Source organism: Lissotriton vulgaris, chromosome 2_1 (assembly GCF_964263255.1).
Source record: "Lissotriton vulgaris chromosome 2_1, aLisVul1.2, whole genome shotgun sequence".
NCBI lineage: Eukaryota > Metazoa > Chordata > Amphibia > Caudata > Salamandridae > Lissotriton > Lissotriton vulgaris.
The window spans coordinates 1,447,286,709-1,447,305,716 of NC_141687.1; the positions used below are offsets into that span (position 1 = coordinate 1,447,286,709).

A 19,008-nucleotide genomic window follows, 5' to 3' on the forward strand; every position below is an offset into this window, starting at 1 on the left:
AAATCACAATCTGGAAGGGACGCTCTAAGTATCCCTTTTCCAAATTACGATTATAAATGCGTTTCTAAACTCATTGAACTATTCAGTAACCTATCATCAAATCGCTTAATGGGTTTAGTGCATTTAAAAAAGGTGTTCAATGGTTACAAAACCTGTGATTTAGCAAATCGCAGGCTTTGAGACCACTAAATGGCTTTGTATATTTGACCCCTGTTCTCGGTTCTTATAAGCGATTGTTTATTTGCCTTTACTCTCGAACATAGTGGCTCCTTACTGTGCTCTTTGGTGGAAGCTGAACCTCTTTAGAAGTACAATAAATTGGAAAAGGTATTTCATTTCCACTCGTGACTGTAGGCTTGCAAGTTGACATATTATGGTAGCACGTATAAGACATGTTACAGTTAGATTATATTTACTTAAAGGTTTAATACCATACTTTTTTATTTTTACAAATTAAGAAGCCTTATTTTGCTAAACATGTGCATTATCAATAATCTGGTAATTATTTAGCTTTTTTCTTTGTTAACATGTTTATGTGGGGGAAGTTATTCGTGTTTGCTTAATTGTGCTGATAAAAGTACTCTTTCTGTTCTCTCTTGTCACGGTATACTGTAATTGGTAAGACTGTGACTCACCTTTATCTGGACTGATGTGTTTACATAAGCAACCCAAACCTCCTAATTATTTTTTTGCCAGAAAGTAGAACATTATTCACGCTGTAATTAATTGTTTTTCAGCTCAATTTTCCTAACACTTCTTATTCCTGTCTCATAGGAAATGAATAGCAGCTTTGAAGAATATGAGAAATTAATGAGGGCTCCAGATTTGCTTGCCTCGGAGACTGGCAATCCCTTTGTTCAAGTTATGGGGCTCATTACCCGAATGTACAAACAGACTGCGATTGCCAAGGTATGCATTAAATCAAACCTGGCACGGCTGTTATGTTTAAATCACATTTTCTTTGACTTGTCTACAGGTAATTTAGCAATTGTCTTATATACTAAATTGATCACCCTATTGCATTTAAGCTTTTTGTTATCGTAGTATCAACTTTGAGTGATGCTGTTCTGTATTGTAAGTCAATGCTGCAAACTAACAGGCGAACTTTTGCAAAGGTTGTTTTGATAACTTTATCAGGGAAGAAGAAACCTCAGTAGCATTCAAATACCATGCTTTTGTTGGTCATGATCTATGTTTCTGAGCAGGGGTGTACAAAATTAAAGTAATATGCTTTCACGTAATTACGCAAAGTTTCAATTAAATCACGTGAAATTACACATAATTAAGCTAAATGCAAATCCATGAATTAGTGCTATAGTGTAGTGCAAAATGTGTCACTGTGTCAGTTTTTGGCTTGAGCAATAATTTGGCAGTAAAAAGTAACGTGAAAACACAAGTGGTGCGAGCAACAGCAGGTCGCGTTCTAGTAGTTCTCGTTATTCCTGAGCCCTTGTAGTAAAATGTTGCCTTGAACAATGCATAATTATGCAATGTGGAGTAGGGGCATCATTCTGGGAGTTTTGCACAACAAATTAACAAAGAATTGCTGAAATTATACTGTGTACTGAAAAATGCCCTAGCTTTCGTAACAGAAAGTTTAAATTTTATTAAGGACTCGGAGGCGAGGATTAGGCTACAACTTTCTCTACTTTTATTAACCAGCAGCCATCCAACCTTCTATATTAAAGTTAAAAACTACATTTCCTATGAGTCCTTGGAAAAATAAGCAAAAGAGTTCATCCAATCAGAACATCGTATGTCTCTTCAATATTCCTCGGAGAAGCTGTATCCTCCTTTTTAGGTTTTGACTAGCGAGCTGCGCACTGCGCAGCTGCAGGGAAAACCTTATGAGTAGAGTGGCTTTGGTCCCCGCCTCTATTTCCATTGGCTAGCTCCATAAATGGAGGCTAGCCATTGGAACAGACATCTGCTCGTCATCCTGAGAGCAGATTCGGGGGCGTTCCTGCAAATTTTAGGCTTTCCGCCCCTTTCGAAATCGTCATGCGGCGGTGGCCGGTGTTTATTTTTTTGTCGCTTCCATGTTTATTTTGTTCATTCTGCGGCCGACCGCCGCCGGAGGAAGTCCAGGTGAGTGCCCGTTCCTGCCCCCCCCTCCGGCTGACCGCGTGCCGTTCCCGCCCCCCCTCCCGCTGTCCGTGCCTTTCCTGCCCCCCTCCCGCTGTCCGTGCCTTTCCTGCCCCCTGTAGTCTTTGTTTGCCGTCCAGCTGAGGCTTTTTAGGTGCTGGGTGAAGGCCACGAGGTCCCGCAGGGAGACCGAGTCATTGGAGACACTTTTCCTGCGCGTTATGTTTACAATGCAAATGTGTTTTTGTGAAAAGAGTTTAGAGCACTTAAAATAGTGGAGTAGTTTCTAAAGGTAGGGAAAGTCTCTATCTCCGAAATACCAGGAGGAGAGGCTGGGGTAGGGCAGGTCGGGGTGGGTAGAGTGGGTGCTTCCTGGAGTCCAGCCGGGAGTGTTCCGCACATGAATGAAGTAGCTGGCGTGCACCCAGAGCGAATGATGGTCCGGCCGTCGGACCCGTCTCGTGCACTCTTTCCAGATTCCCCGGGGAATGGATGCAGTCATGCTCGCGGGCTTGGGCACGGCTATTCTCTGACAACACAACTCACTTGTTCTGTTGACTGGGCCTCTCTCTGCTTATCTGACCACACACTGGCCTGTTTCAGGGACATTGTCAAGCTGGTCGCATTTACAACACTGGCTTGTGGCAGCTCTGGCCTTCCTGTGAAGGAGGGGGGGATGAGACACAAGTGCGTGTGCTTAAGTGGAGATCAATTGGAGCAGAGACCGCCACCAGCAAGTCCTGTTGCTTCTAACAACGTATAAGGTTGTCATTTAGCGCCCCCCTTCAGCGATCTAACCCCCTCCGCCGCACTCCCCTCCCCCGAGTTTTCAGACCATTAAGGCCTGACAGCACTGCTCGTGAAAAGTTATTCGCAGACTGTTACCTCGTAAAGAGGCTACGTCCACGCTGCTTCGTGCGCCATGTTTTTAGGGAGAAGGTGGAAAAATGACGCGGCTACAATTACTCAGGCGTCTTAAAAGAGCTGACTGTGACTGCAACTTTCCTGGCACTGGTTTATTTATTTTCCTTTCACTATTTGTTTTTTTAGCAGTTTTATTTCGTACGAACTCCACCCGAAGGTATGGGATCGCTTTACTTGAGACCCAGTTACTTTACACAAGGACGCACCACTCTTGTAGACACGGGCAGATTAAGACATGTGCCCAGAATCACAGGATGCTGAGCCGGCGCTGAGATTCGAACCCAGTTTCCCAGCTGTGTAGTCTGCAGTTCTGGCCGTTATGCCACATCCTTTACTTTACGTTTACATACACTGTCATTGTCACGTTTACATTTCCGGTGAACTCCAGGTGTAGAGCATCTTTCTTTTTTTTTTTCATTCTGTAGCCCTCGGTCGTGCAGGGAGGACCGGATGTCAGAGAGCAACATTTACTCACTAGGGATTCACTAATTACAGGGATCAATGAAAAGCCACTCAGTAGTGAACTACGGACGGGCTCCAACTCCCTCGGCAGCTGGCTCGTATGATAGTTTCGGTTTCCTTTCTCGCTCCTTGACTCCGGTTTCCTGCCTACCAGCTGTACAGAAACTGCCGGAAAGGAGGAGCCTGATTATTAGATGCCTTCAGCAGTACCAGCGCCATGGTGACAGCTCCAGTAGTATCGGGGGCTGTGGGGGCCCGCTGTCCGTGCCTTTCCCGCCCCCCCTCCCGCTGTCCGTGCCTTTCCTGCCCCCCTGTCGTCTATGTTTGCCGTCTTTGCGTGGCTCGTCCCTCGTTGCTTGTTTAAATTAGTCTTAGGAAGAAAGTCGGAGAAAGCCATCCCCTGCAGGTTGTGCATAAATCGCTGCAGTAACACACTACTGTGTAAATACATACACACGGCTATCATCTGCATTAGAAAGATAAAATGTGTTGCCAGAATACAACATTGTATGCCTCATGCAATTATTGGACTTGCAGCACTGTGACCTTCATTTGTGCGTGGACCAGGTGGAATTGTGATAATTATTGCATGTTTTAAAATCCGATATTCTTGAGGGTGGAATTTAAGTGAGGCAGTTTTCGCCTAACAAACGGTATGATGTTTACATTGGGGCATTACTTGCTTTGCACACCAGACACCAAGTTCTGATGTGTATTGGCCACTTACTTCATGGACATTTTTTTTGACCTACCCAAATTTACGTGTTGAAAATTGTGGGCGTTCCATACTTACAATCCATTTCCAAATATGCTTGTGTGGTAATTGGGGGCTGGGGCATTTGCAAACCCTCCTGTTCTGAAATCGGCAGGCTGCAGCTCTAGCCACTAGGCCACATCCCGCCCCTTCTGGGTAGAGGAGCAGGGAGGACACCTTTGGATGTGCTCAGAAGCGGAGTGGTGCTTCAGTGTGTATATATGAATTAGGCTACCTATTTATGTTTAAAACAGGAACAGACAGGGTCTCTCCCTTGTGTGTCAACTAACAAAGAGGGCCACTTAGGCTTCTATTTGAATCAGGAAATGGCGCTTCTTCGTCTGTACATGTACAATCAGGGCTAGCTCTGTGTGTGCGCAGGGTTAGTGTCCTGGCATGAGAGACTGCAGCTCTTACACAAGAAGGACAGTAATGTCCCCACCAACCTCTGATCTTAGCCGACCATGATCAGAACCTTCTTGGCTTTCTTCTCTTTTAGGGGTAGCTAGAGCACAAACATGGCAGTTTTTGCTTTCTTTGACCCTCTTCTGTCCCTGCTTGCTACAGGTTCATTGCCAAGTCTCCAGTTGGTTGCCTTGTCCTTGTTTGCTTTCTCTGACCGTCCTCTGACGTTGCTTGATTTCTGTAATCCTAATCTGTCCCTTTTTCTCTGGGGGGGGGCTCTCTCACCTACCCTGCTTGTTTCACCTGCCTTTGCTTGCCTCCAGATTCGCTCGCAGTGTGTGTGTGGGGGGGGGGGCTCTGTGTGGGTGTGTGAGGGGGGCTTGCAGTGTGTGTGGGGGCTCTGTGTGGGTGTGTGGGGGGCTCTGTGTGGGTGTGTGTGGGGTCTCTGTGTGGGTGTGTGGGGGGCTCTGTGTGGGTGTGTGGGGGGGGGCTCTGTGTGGGTGTGTGTGTGGGGAGGCCCTGTGTGTGTGGGGGGGGCTCTGTGTGGAGGGGCTCTGTGTGGGGGGGCTCTCTGTGGGTGTGGGTGTGTGTGGCATTTGCGAGAGATTAAGCTATTGGCATTGTAAATGACAATGCCATTTATTTATCGGTTTTCAAAAAGAAAACACAAATAAAAATGTCATTTACAATGCCAATAGCTCTAACTTTTCCAAAGGCAAAACCGTTGCATTGTAAATGCTTGTACCTCCTGTGAACACAGCCAATTTATCAGTTGGTCACTCCTGTTTATTCAGATCTGTCTCTGAGAAGACAAATTAGTCATGTAAGGTTTTGTTACCACAACTGAATCAACACAAAAGTCATGAAACTATGTTAGAAAACACAGTAGGAAAGCAAACATTCCAAAGACCAGAAATCATGTAGTGGTCTTCAGCCTGTAAAATGGATTTATTAACCGGACGACTTCAACGTTATACTTGCGTTTTATATCGGCTGGGTGTAGTAACCAAATCAGCAAAAAAAGTAGGCTAATCCTCACCTCTGAGTCCTTAATAGAATAGAAGCTTTCTGTTATGGTAGATAGGAAATTTGTGATTCTATGTCAGGACCTTAGGTGAGGATTAGTCTAGTTTAAAGCTTCTTCACCACCAAAAAAGCCAGATTTGTAACCTGCTTGAAGTAAAGGTTTTTGAAGGTAGAATCTGAGCACCAATCCGCTGCATTGAGTATGTCCCCCAGCCAAGCCCCTAAAGAAAAGCTTTGGAGGCCATGGCCCACCTCACGGATTGAACTCCAAACTTGGAGATGTCAATCCATGCCTCCTCCATGGCCCATCGGACTCGTCTAGTGATGTTAGGGTAAGTGTAGGAAGGTGGATACCTGACTATGGTTGCCACCAACTTTTTTTGCCTGGTGTTTAGCTGGTTTTCCGACTTAGTTGACCTGGGACCCTGCTATTCAGGGCCCCAGGCCTACTGCTCTCTCTGTAAAATGGATTCCATGTACCTTAGGTGCATTTACCAATTGGTACTGGGCCACCTTATCAGACCCTGTAACTCAGGGCATAGGTGTACCCAGGGCCTACCAGGGTCTGCAGCATGTATTATGCCACCCCTGGCTGGCCATCTAAATCCGACACAACTGGCTGCACGGCAGCTGGGGCAAGGTGGTGTAATCACTCTTTGCTTTAGATATGGTATTCCTATATCTAACCCTAAAATGGACACATATATTCCTATCAGTTACTCCTATGGCAGGCCTTATCGATCCTGAATTGCAAAAAACACAGTTGATGGACAGAATGTAGAACAATGTCATACATTCACCCCAGTACAAGGATCTGGGCCTAAATCCATCGTGTTTTTGCACTCCACACCACCCTGGGTTAGACACTGGCTATATGCAAATCAGCTCTGACCCTGTGCCTCATGGGAACAGTCCAGTCCGAACTACCAACCCATGTCTTTCCCAGACCGGAATCAAGCATCCAAGGACCGGTTTCTGGCTATCAGCCTTCATTCAGCCTGGATAGCTTGACTCCAGTGTATTGTATTGTAGCATACTTGTATAGCGCAGCCTGTCACCACCAAGGGCATCCTGGCGCTTTTGACCCATGATCCAGCGGAAAACAGTAGCTCAGCCTATCCTGGGAAAGAGATGGGTTTTCAGAGCCTTCCTGAAGGCTAGAAGATCTTCAAGGCTTCTCAAGGATATTGGCAGAGAGTTCCAAAGTTTGGCCGCCGCTACTCTGAACGAGCGGCCACCCATTCTCACTCTCTGGAAGCGCGGAACTATCAGTAGCCTGGACGACGAGGAGCGTAAGGCTCGAGGTGGACAATACCAGGCAAACATTTGCCGCAGAGGAATAGGGCCCAGGCCATGAATAGCCCTGAACACAATACAAGCTGCTTTGTAGCGCACCCGCAGATGGACCGGCAGCCAATGAAGTTCTCGCAGCGCTGCCGTAGAAGAACTATGATAAGGGCGAGAGAGGGCAAGTTTGGCAGCGATGTTCTGCACCCTTTGCAGCTTGCCCAGAAGTGTTACCGGGGCCTCCAGAAGCAGTGCGTTACAGTAGTCAAGTCGACTTAGGATGGTACAACGCACTACTTCTGGCCTGGCTTGCTCAGGGAGAAGGGGTAAGACCTTGCGCAGCATACGAATCAGCATCATACATGTGGAGGTGGTCTTATTTACATGTAGATCTAGCTGCAGGCTGGGCCCAAAAATAACGCCCAGATTGCGCTCAGATTGTGCGGCTGACACCGTCTCAGAAAAGGACGGAGGCCAAAAATCAGCCAGCAGATCGCGAGGAACTCGATCTGTGGAGCAGTGTAAAACCTCCGTCTTGGTTCCGTTGAACTGTAATGAGTTCAGACGGAGCCATTCTGCTGTCGCCTGCATGCACCGGTGGAAAGTCTCCAATGTGACTGCATCCTGACCCTCCAAAGAAAAGACCAGCTGGGTATCATCCGCATAATTAAATGCGGAGATACCGAAGGATTTAATGAGCTGGACTAGAGGACGGAGGTAGATATTAAAAAGTATGGGGCTGATGGCTGAGCCCTGGGGTACACCTTGTCCCACTCTCCGCTCCTCTGAACTGAAGGGGGGTAGCGAAAACCTTTGCTGACGGCAGTCCAAATAGGAGATTAACCAATCCCTAGCTCTGTCTTTGACCCCGCATTCTTCCAGCCTAGAGATCAAGGTGGGATGACTGACCGTGTCGAACGCGGCCGACATGTCGAGCAGCACCAAAAAAGCTGCCCGACCACTGTCGACTCGCGCCCGCAGGTTGTCTAGCACGGTCACCAGCGCAGATTCCGTCCCATGCGCTGGGCGAAAACCAAATTGCATCTCATCCAACCAGGTGTTCCCTTTTACAAAGCCGGACAGAGTGCGGCTGACCAATTTTTCCATGATTTTCACCGGAAAAGGGAGCAGGGAAATCGGCCGGTAGTTGGATAGGCACGCAGGGTCGAGCGTAGGTTTTTTTAAAAGTGGAGATACCACTGCCTTCTTCCAGCAACTCGGTACAATGCCTGTCTCAAATGACTGGCAGCAGATGGCATGCAAGGGCTGGAAGAGATCCTCTTGAAACACCTTCCAGAGTTTTGGAGGAAGAGGATCCAGAGGCGAACCAGAAGAAACCGTAAGGGCTAAGTCTCCGAACTCCTTCAGAGAGGGAAGGGGAAAGCAACTCAGCTGGGGTCGACTGGCTTCACTCGCCGGAGCTCCCGAGCTGAGAGCCAGATCCAAGGAAGGAGGATAGGGATTGCTCTGCTGGGGTCGACTGGCCACCGACGCCGGAGCTCCCAAACAGAGAGTTGGAACCAGAGGAGAAGGAGAGAAACTGCTCAGCTGGGGTCGACTGGCCACAATCGCCGGAGCTCCCAGACAGTGAGCCGGATCCAAAGAGGGAAGGGAGGAGCTACTCAACTGGGGTCGACTGGCCACACTCGCCGGAGCTCCCAAGCAGAGAGCCGGATCCAGAATTGGAAAGGAGAAGCTACTCGGTTGGGGTCGACTGGCCACAGTCGCCGGAGCTCCCAGGCCGAGAGCCTGATCCAAAAGAGGGGGAGGAGAGCTACTCAGCTGGGGTCGACTGGCTTCCGTCGCCGGAGCTCCCGAGTTGGGGGGCTGCTCATCTGGTCGGGGTCGACTAGAGGACGTGGCCGGAGCTTCCTGACAGAGGTGAATAACCCTCTGCAGGGGTCGACTGGCCACCTCTTCCGGAGCTCCCTCCTCAGTGGTGGAAATCCGTGGATCCTGCAGACCTGTTAAGATTTTACGGATTTTTTCCTCAAAAGCGTCCGCAAGTGAGTCACAAAGAGCTTGCGATGAAGGGACTGCACTAGCCACACACGTGGGGTGGGCAAGGTCCTTAACGATTTTAAAGAGGGCCTGTGCCTTGTTTGGGGCCTGATTCAGAGTAAATTCAAGAAAGGTCGCTTTCGCCGTCTTGATTTGAGCTTTGTATTTTTGCATGGCCGACCTAAATGCAGTTTTATCAGAGTCTAGGTACTGTTTCCTCCAGACCCTTTCTGCGCGTCTACAGTCGAGTTTAAGCTGGCGTAATTCACTCGTGTACCAAGGGCTGGCTCGGTTCACCCTTCCTCGAGACTTCCGAAGGGGTGCCAACTTATCCAATGTACTTGATATGGACTGGCAGAAAAGATTATAACTTTCTTCGGCGGTGTTGCCAAGCTTGAAATCCTCACCTAAAATGTTCGGCAGTGGGGAGGTTTTGAGTATTCGGGACCAAGGTCTCTCTAGCTTAGCTAGGGGTAATCCAGCCTTTCGCAAAGTAGAGTCCTCCGAACGAAGGGAAAACCTAATCAAAGAGTGATCCGTCCAAAACTGGCACTTGATGTCAACTAATGCAGCCCACTGAGGGTCCGCGAACACCAAGTCCAGAGTATGGCCTTTCCGATGCGTGGAGGCGTTCACCAGCTGTTCTAAGTTGATGTCTATACAAGCTTGGCTGAGGGAAAAGAAAGCATTATCCAGCGAACTGCCTGCCCACAAATTAAAATCTCCAAGAACCAATAGCTTGGAGTGCGAGCTAGCAAGTTCGTAAATCAAATCAATGAGAAAAGATATGGAAGGTGCCGGTCCCGGGGGACGATAGCAGAGGACACCCGAGCAGCAAATCAGCTCCTGCTGTTTAACTGTAAAACCCATCAATTCGAATCCCGGTACCTCTCGAATCTTTAACTGAGAGAGGGTAAGCGAGTCCCTATAGATATATCCAATTCCCCCTTCTCGATTAAGAGGGCGCGGAGAGTGGCTGATTTTATATCCTAAGGGGCAAGCTAAGCCCAGCTCGACCTCACAGTCCTCCCGAGTCCACGTTTCCGTGAGAAAGAGGACATCGAGCTGTTCAGAATCAATGAGGAAGGCTATTTCGGTGTGGTGCTTGCAGAGGGATCTGACATTAAGCAAACCACAGGAAATGGGCCTAGAGGTTGGAGGGCTGACCTGGTCCTGACCAGGTCTGAGTCTAAGTATCTCAGACCGAGTATAAGCTATACGGTTTGGACCGGAGGGGCCAGAGGTAGCGGCCCTAAGCGCGTCCGTTGCGCGAACGGGCGCAAACGGGCTTACCTCTGGCGCACCTCCGGCGCCCCTACGGCACCCCCGCTGCGCACCGTCACTGCGCACCTGTCTAGCGGCCATCTTAAATGGCCGGCGGGGTGTCGCGTGGGTCCTGGCAGGGCGAGTGTCTCTCCCTCACCTAAGATGGCGCTCAGAGTGGAAGGACTTCTCCCCACTCCAAAATGGCACTCGAAACCGGCGCGATGGTCCTGCAGTGCCCCCGAGTCCCTTCTGACCCACAAAATGTGGGTATGTGATGGTTATAGTGCGGGTGAGAGCTCCCTTATTTCCCCCTAAGCGGTCCTAATAGTTAAAAGCGCGTAGCGCTCGGCGCAGTAAAATAAAAACGAAGCTTAGTGCAATTTAAAAATTACAGGCAGGAAGGTTACAAGCAAGAGGAGCGTTAAGCGCGCAGCGCTAGAGCAGCGTTAGCACTGAATTAGAGTCAGACTGAGCGAGGTAGGAGGTCCTACTATTATTACCTCCTCCTCCAATGCGTGGGTCCTGGCAGGGCGAGTGTCTCTCCCTCACCTAAGATGGCGCTCAGAGTGGAAGGACTTCTCCCCACTCCAAAATGGCGCTCGAAACCGGCGCGATGGTCCTGCAGTGCCCCCGAGTCCCTTCTGACCCACAAAATGTGGGTATGTGATGGTTATAGTGCGGGTGAGAGCTCCCTTATTTCACCCTTAGCGGTCCTAATAGTTAAATGCGCGTAGCGCTCGGCGCAGTAAAATAAAAACGAAGCTTAGTGCAATTTAAAAATTACAGGCAGGAAGGTTACAAGCAAGAGGAGCGTTAAGCGTGCAGTGCTAGAGCAGCGTTAGCACTGAATTAGAGTCAGACTGAGCGAGGTAGGAGGTCCTACTATTATTACCTCCTCCTCCAATGCGTGGGTCCTGGCAGGGCGAGTGTCTCTCCCTCACCTAAGATGGCGCTCAGAGTGGAAGGACTTCTCCCCACTCCAAAATGGCGCTCGAAACCGGCGCGATGGTCCTGCAGTGCCCCCGAGTCCCTTCTGACCCACAAAATGTGGGTATGTGATGGTTATAGTGCGGGTGAGAGCTCCCTTATTTCCCCCTAAGCGGTCCTAATAGTTAAAAGCGCGTAGCGCTCGGCGCAGTAAAATAAAAACGAAGCTTAGTGCAATTTAAAAATTACAGGCAGGAAGGTTACAAGCAAGAGGAGCGTTAAGCGCGCAGCGCTAGAGCAGCGTTAGCACTGAATTAGAGTCAGACTGAGCGAGGTAGGAGGTCCTACTATTATTACCTCCTCCTCCAATGCGTGGGTCCTGGCAGGGCGAGTGTCTCTCCCTCACCTAAGATGGCGCTTAGAGTGGAAGGACTTCTCCCCACTCCAAAATGGCGCTCGAAACCGGCGCGATGGTCCTGCAGTGCCCCCGAGTCCCTTCTGACCCACAAAATGTGGGTATGTGATGGTTATAGTGCGGGTGAGAGCTCCCTTATTTCACCCTAAGCGGTCCTAATAGTTAAATGCGCGTAGCGCTCGGCGCAGTAAAATAAAAACGAAGCTTAGTGCAATTTAAAAATTACAGGCAGGAAGGTTACAAGCAAGAGGAGCGTTAAGCGTGCAGTGCTAGAGCAGCGTTAGCACTGAATTAGAGTCAGACTGAGCGAGGTAGGAGGTCCTACTATTATTACCTCCTCCTCCAATGCGTGGGTCCTGGCAGGGCGAGTGTCTCTCCCTCACCTAAGATGGCGCTCAGAGTGGAAGGACTTCTCCCCACTCCAAAATGGCGCTCGAAACCGGCGCGATGGTCCTGCAGTGCCCCCGAGTCCCTTCTGACCCACAAAATGTGGGTATGTGATGGTTATAGTGCGGGTGAGAGCTCCCTTATTTCCCCCTAAGCGGTCCTAATAGTTAAAAGCGCGTAGCGCTCGGCGCAGTAAAAAAAAACGAAGCTTAGTGCAATTTAAAAATTACAGGCAGGAAGGTTACAAGCAAGAGGAGCGTTAAGCGCGCAGCGCTAGAGCAGCGTTAGCACTGAATTAGAGTCAGACTGAGCGAGGTAGGAGGTCCTACTATTATTACCTCCTCCTCCAATGCGTGGGTCCTGGCAGGGCGAGTGTCTCTCCCTCACCTAAGATGGCGCTCAGAGTGGAAGGACTTCTCCCCACTCCAAAATGGCGCTCGAAACCGGCGCGATGGTCCTGCAGTGCCCCCGAGTCCCTTCTGACCCACAAAATGTGGGTATGTGATGGTTATAGTGCGGGTGAGAGCTCCCTTATTTCCCCCTAAGCGGTCCTAATAGTTAAAAGCGCGTAGCGCTCGGCGCAGTAAAATAATAACGAAGCAGTGGTGTGGAGAGCCTGGGACTCACGTCTGAGCATACCCAGCCCACTCGGGGTGACAATTGCAAAAAACACAGTTGATGGACAGAATGTAGAACAATGTCATACATTCACCCCAGTACAAGGATCTGGGCCTAAATCCATCGTTTATTTGCACTCCACACCACCCTGGGTTAGACACTGGCTATATGCAAATCAGCTCTGACCCTGTGCCTCATGGGAACAGTCCAGTCCGAACTACCAAGCCATGTCTTTCCCAGACCGGAATCAAGCATCCAAGGACCGGTTTCTGGCTATCAGCCTTCATTCAGCCTGGATAGCTTGACTCCAGTGGTGTGGAGAGCCTGGGACTCACGCCTGAGCATACCCAGCCCACTCGGGGTGACAATTGCAAAAAACACAGTTGATGGACAGAATGTAGAACAATGTCATACATTCACCCCAGTACAAGGATCTGGGCCTAAATCCATCGTTTTTTTGCACTCCACACCACCCTGGGTTAGACACTGGCTATATGTAATATATGTAAATCAGCTCTGACCCTGTGCCTCATGGGAACAGTCCAGTCCGAACTACCAAGCCATGTCTTTCCCAGACCAGAATCAAGCATCCAAGGACCGGTTTCTGGCTATAAGCCTTCATTCAGCCTGGATAGCTTGACTCCAGTGGTGTGGAGAGCCTGGGACTCCCGTCTGAGCATACCCAGCCCACTCGGGGTGACAATTGCAAAAAACACAGTTGATGGACAGAATGTAGAACAATGTACTACATTCACCCCAGTACAAGGATCTGGGCCTAAATCCATCGTTTTTTTGCACTCCACACCACCCTGGGTTAGACACTGGCTATATGCAAATCAGCTCTGACCCTGTGCCTCATGGGAACAGTCCAGTCCGAACTACCAAGCCATGTCTTTCCCAGACCGGAATCAAGCATCCAAGGACCGGTTTCTGGCTATCAGCCTTCATTCAGCCTGGATAGCTTGACTCCAGTGGTGTGGAGAGCCTGGGACTCACGTCTGAGCATACCCAGCCCACTCGGGGTGACAATTGCAAAAAACACAGTTGATGGACAGATCCCATGAGGCACAGGGTCAGAGCTGATTTGCATATAAGGGTTGTTGTTGCTAGGGTAATGAGCAAAGAGGCAAAGTCACAAAAGAAGAGTGAAGTGGCACTGGGGGTTTATTGAATGTACAGAGGAATCAAAGGCTGTAGGTCGGCGTGTAGTCCCTTCTTCTTTGCTACCAGGATTTCCCCAGGTGGACGTCAGGCGGAAGGTTTTCTCACTCGTAAGGGGCGTTGTACGGAAATGAAAAGAGAGAAAGAATACGCCACATTACTGGACTGCACTATTTATCTGACACGAGCGAAGGGCGGGGAAAGGACGTGAGGGGGATCACCAGGGACCATCACCGGTTGCTGAGTTTCCTTAACGTGGGTGGCAATCTAGGCGCTCCCGCCCCTTCTCCACCCAGCCGCCCTCTACCCCTTCCCTCCTTCTGACTGAAAGAGCCCCCATATACGAGCCCGTACCTTGCGGTGCCACACTTCTCCAGGTGAAGTGTGGCTGGGCGGAACGTGGTCCCGTTGGCCTCCTGGCTGTAGTGCTGGCGGTCTCTCCTCGGCTCCTGCTTCGGTCTCCCTCAGCGATCCGGCTCCGGGTTCCTCCCGTCCCCCGGCGATGACGTCCGATGCTTCCTGCTCCGCTCCGGCGTTCGCGCCACTCTGTTCGAAATCTCGCGTTATCAGCGCCGTCGAAGGTGAGGATTGGACATCAGGGGATGACGTCACTGACGAAGGTCCCGCCTCCGGGAAAGCCCAGGCGGCCGTAGAAGGTTTGCGGACATCCTGTGTGTGCCGAGGCGGAAATGAAGAGGGACAAACATCAGCAGCAGAGTTGTGGCAGGTAGGGACCCCCTGACACATCCCCCCCCAGGATTTCCCCGATCGGGGGAAAGAGGGAACCGGGACAGGAAGTCAGCGTTGCCCTGGTCAAGACTCTTACGGTGACGGACTTCTATTTGGAAGGGCTGGAGAGCGAGAAACCACCTAAGGATGCGGTCGTTGTGGCCACGGTTGCGTTGTAGCCACGTCAAAGGGGCATGGTCCGTATACAGGACAAAAGGACGACCCTCTAGATAATACCGAAGTTTGTCCACACTCCAGCGGACAGCCAAACACTCCTTCTCAATTGTGGAGTAAGCCTGTTCTCTGGGGAAGAGTTTGCGGCTGATATAAAGAACCGGTCTTTCCAATCCATCGGAGTCCTCCTGGGAAAGAACCGCCCCAATACCCACCCCAGAGGCATCAGTCTGGAGAATGAAAGGATTCTTATAGTTCGGCGAGACTAAAACAGGCGAAGTGGTAAGAATAGTCTGCAACGCCTGAAAAGCTTTGGTTTCTTTAGGACCAGGGGCTGATAACCTAGGGGATGACTGAGATTTCTTCAACAAGTCTGTGAGAGGACTGGCTATGTCTGCAAACTGCGGAATAAACCTTCTGTAGTACCCCACTAGCCCTAAGAAAGCCCTCCACTCCCTTTTGGTTTTGGGATAGGAAAGTTCTAGGATGGCCTTCACTTTCTCTGTCTGTGGTTCGATAAGACCATTTCCTAAAACGTAGCCTAAGTACTTAACCTTTTTGAAGGCTACTCTGGTTTTCTTGGCATTAATGTGGAAGCCTGTGGTTCGTAGACTACAGAGGATTTTCTCAAGATGCTCTTTGTGGTCTTCCCACGTCTTACTAAAGACGACAATGTCGTCCAAGTAAGCGGAAGAATACTGTTGGTGGGAAGACAGGACTGTATCCATTGCTCTCTGGAACGTGGCCGGGGCCCCATGCAGGCCAAAAGGAAGAACAGTGAATTGATAATGGCCTGAAGGGGTAGAGAAGGCTGTTTTCTCTTGGTCTGCTGGGTGTAAGGGAATCTGCCAATACCCCTTGGTGAGGTCAATAGTCGTAATATATTGAGCCTCACCAAGACGCTCCAAAAGTTCATCCACACGAGGTAGTGGATAGGCGTCCTGTTTTGAGACCCTATTGACAGCTCTAAAGTCAATGCAAAACCGGATGCCATCCGGTTTGGGAACAAGTACAACCGGAGAACACCAGTTACTTTTAGAGGGTACAATCACTCCGGAACGCAACATCTGGTTGATTTCCTCCTGAAAGGCTTGTCTTCTGGTCTCAGGGATCCTATAGGGTTTTTGTTTCACTACGGTTCCTTGTGGAGTGGGAATGGTATGAACCGCTATGTTGGTTTTTCCGGGTTGGTCAGAGAAAACATCCTTATAACGGAGAAGAAGAGTTAAGATCTCTTCTCGTTGAGCCTCCGTTATTTCTGGGTTGATAGGAGCGTTGTGTACAGTATGAGGTACGGACTCAACTGTTTGCACCAATTGGGGAGGTTTTCCCAGCCACTTCTTTAGCAGGTTAATGTGGTACATTTGAGTCTGGTTTCCTTTCACACGTAGAATATAGGTGATCTTTCCTATTTTTCGGAGAACCTCAAAAGGTCCTTGCCACTCTTTCCTGAGTTTGTGTGTAGAGGATGGTAACAACACTAAAGCCCAGCCACCCACATCCAGTTCCCTCCATTTTTTCCCTTTATCATAGAATGTCTTTTGTTTCTTCTGGGCTACAGCGAGATGCTCATGGGCCAGTGTCCTTAGTTTATGGAGCCTAGTCTGAAGTTGTCGTGTATAGTCCAAGAGAGCCTCCGCCTCTTGGGCCCCCTCTTTTTCCCAACTGTCCTTTGTGATCTCCAGAAGTGTCCTTGGAGCACGACCAAACAGTAGTTCGAAAGGAGAGGTACCTAGACTAGCTTGTTTTTGGCTTCGGAGGACAAAAAGGGCCAAAGGCAACAGCTGGTCCCAATTCTTGCCATCCCCGGACAAAAGTTGATTTTGGCAATGGACCTATAAGGTCCATCCCTACCCTGTCAAACGGTTTCCCTATGATGGGTAGTGGGTTCAGAGGAACCGGTGGGGGAACATAAGGATTCCTACGCTGGCAAATTTGACACTCCTGACAATAACGTTGTATCTGTGCGTATACTCCAGGCCAAAAGAAATGTTTTAAGATGGCCTGTCCTGTCTTTTCTGCCCCTGAATGACCTGCCAATAAATGGGTGTGTGCAAAAAAGAGTATCTGATCTCTGAAGTCGACAGGTACTAAGAGTTGTGGTGTGTCATCGGGCTTAGCTAACCTGTACAATAACCCGTTTTTCTCAAGAAAGGTGGGAAATGTTCTCTGCGAAGGATCCTGACCAGAACGGGCAATTTGCCAGGCGTTGGCAAGTGTGGCGTCAATCAACTGTGCTGTTCTAAAGTGTGTGTCTCTAGCCCAGGGCTCAGGAACAAGCAGTGCGTTACGTGGATCAGTGTGCAAGGCATCCTTTAGTAGAGCAGAAAACCCCGGGTTATCGGTGCCTATGATCACGGGCTCCGGTAAAGTAGGCATGACTCCTACCACCACTTCCATTATGGTTCCTGCAGCTGTACACAGACTAACGGTAGCTAGGGGGTACTCCCTAACGTCCCCATGAACACAGCGTATGTGCACAGTTTTCCCAATCATTAGACAGGAGGGGAGTACCAGTTCTTGTCGCACAACCGAATGTCTGCACCCAGAGTCTAGTAACGCCCTTACTACTTTCCCGTGTATGGTCACACTCACATAAAATACTGGTCCTTTCTCTTCTGCAAACAGAAGGGAATATGGAGCATAACTGACGTCCATGGGCTCTTCATCCCTCTCTTTCGGTTTTTTTCGGCAAAATCTTGCTATATGTCCCCACTCACCACAGTCATAGCATTGAGGACCAGGATTAGGTTGTACCTCAGGTTTGGGAAAACGTGGGCGCGGAGGTTCGAACAGGGGTTTTGAATACTTTTTCTCGACCCTCCCTGGTAAGGGTTTCAGAGGTTTTTCTGGTTCTTTCACAGGGGTACGACCCTGGGCGCGGGCGTAAGAAGTGGCCATTTCAATGGCATGTTCCAGGGTCAGCCCTGCGTGTTGTTTCAACCAACGTTGCGTGCCATAGGGGGTACCTCTAGAAACTGTTCAAGGTATATTTTATTCATCACATCGTCTATGTTCCCTTCCTGGGGTTTTAGCCAAAGGTCTGCGGCTGCCTTTAGTTTGTAAAACAGAGTCTTAGGAAGATCCCCAGGTGTTCCGCGTTCTTGCTGGAATTTGAGTCTGTGGGTCTCTTCATCTACACCCAACCGGTCCAAGATATATTTCTTTACAACGGCATAAACTGCGGTGCCATCTCTGTTGATCATTTGATAAGCGGATTGGGCTTCGCCTGTTAGTTAGTTTTATGTTTTCTCACTGTCAGCGCGGGGACACGCCGGTGGGCGTAACTCAGCGCTTTATAAATGCCCCTATTATTATTATTATTATTATTATTATTATTAATGGCCACCTATCCCGAGGCCAAGCACTGGCCCTGGCAGCCCTCTCAAAATTAAGGAAGAAAGCCAAAGGGTCATCACCTGGGGTGAATTTTTGAAGAGGGACAACGGTACCTGGAGCATTCGTTCTACCTTGACCCAACACAGTCATGAGTTGGTTCTGACCCTCAGCCAATTTCACAAGGTTATCTACTTGAGCCTGTATGGCGTTGGAAAATGTCGTGCGATCAGTGTCGGCCTGCGTAGCTGTTTGGCCTATTGCCCACTCGAGTTTGTCCTGGGCCTCTTTCATTTGCTGTATCAGGGCTTCCATCTTGTATCATAGGACGGTTCAGAGGGGATCCGAGTCACGGCACCACTTGTAAGGGTTGTTGTTGCTAGGGTAATGAGCAAAGAGGCAAAGTCACAAAAGAAGAGTGAAGTGGCACTGGGGGTTTATTGAATGTACAGAGGAATCAAAGGCTGTAGGTCGGCGTGTAGTCCCTTCTTCTTTGCTACCAGGATTTCCCCAGGTGGACCTCAGGCGGAAGGTCTTCTCACTCGTAAGGGGCATTGTACGGAAATGAAAAGAGAGAAAGAATACGCCACATTACTGGACTGCACTATTTATCTGACACGAGCGAAGGGCGGGGAAAGGATGTGAGGGGGATCACCAGGGACCATCACCGGTTGCTGTGTTTCCTTAACGTGGGTGGCAATCTAGGCGCTCCCGCCCCTTCTCCACCCAGCCGCCCTCTACCCCTTCCCTCCTTCTGACTGAAAGAGCCCCCGTATACGAGCCCGTACCTTGCGGTGCCACACTTCTCCAGGTGAAGTGTGGCTGGGCGGAACGTGGTCCCGTTGGCCTCCTGGCTGTAGTGCTGGCGGTCTCTCCTCGGCTCCTGCTTCGGTCTCCCTCAGCGATCCGGCTCCGGGTTCCTCCCGTCCCGCGGCGATGACGTCCGATGCTTCCTGCTCCGCTCCGGCGTTCGCGCCACTCTGTTCGAAATCTCGCGTTATCAGCGCCGTCGAAGGTGAGGATTGGACATCAGGGGATGACGTCACTGACG

The 19,008-nt window shown here is 49.8% G+C and overlaps 1 protein-coding gene across 3 annotated transcripts in view; it reads left to right on the forward strand.

Moving 5' to 3' along the window:
- The window catches only part of ZRANB3 (zinc finger RANBP2-type containing 3), an 881,708-nt gene that overhangs the window by 457,058 nt on the left and 405,642 nt on the right, over positions 1-19,008 (forward strand). For all 3 annotated transcript variants that reach the window (XM_086957301.1, XM_086957303.1, XM_086957302.1), the window contains one exon: positions 775-909. In XM_086957301.1, coding sequence (XP_086813427.1) covers positions 775-909 — 135 coding nt within the window. The remainder of the gene's footprint in view (positions 1-774; positions 910-19,008) is intronic.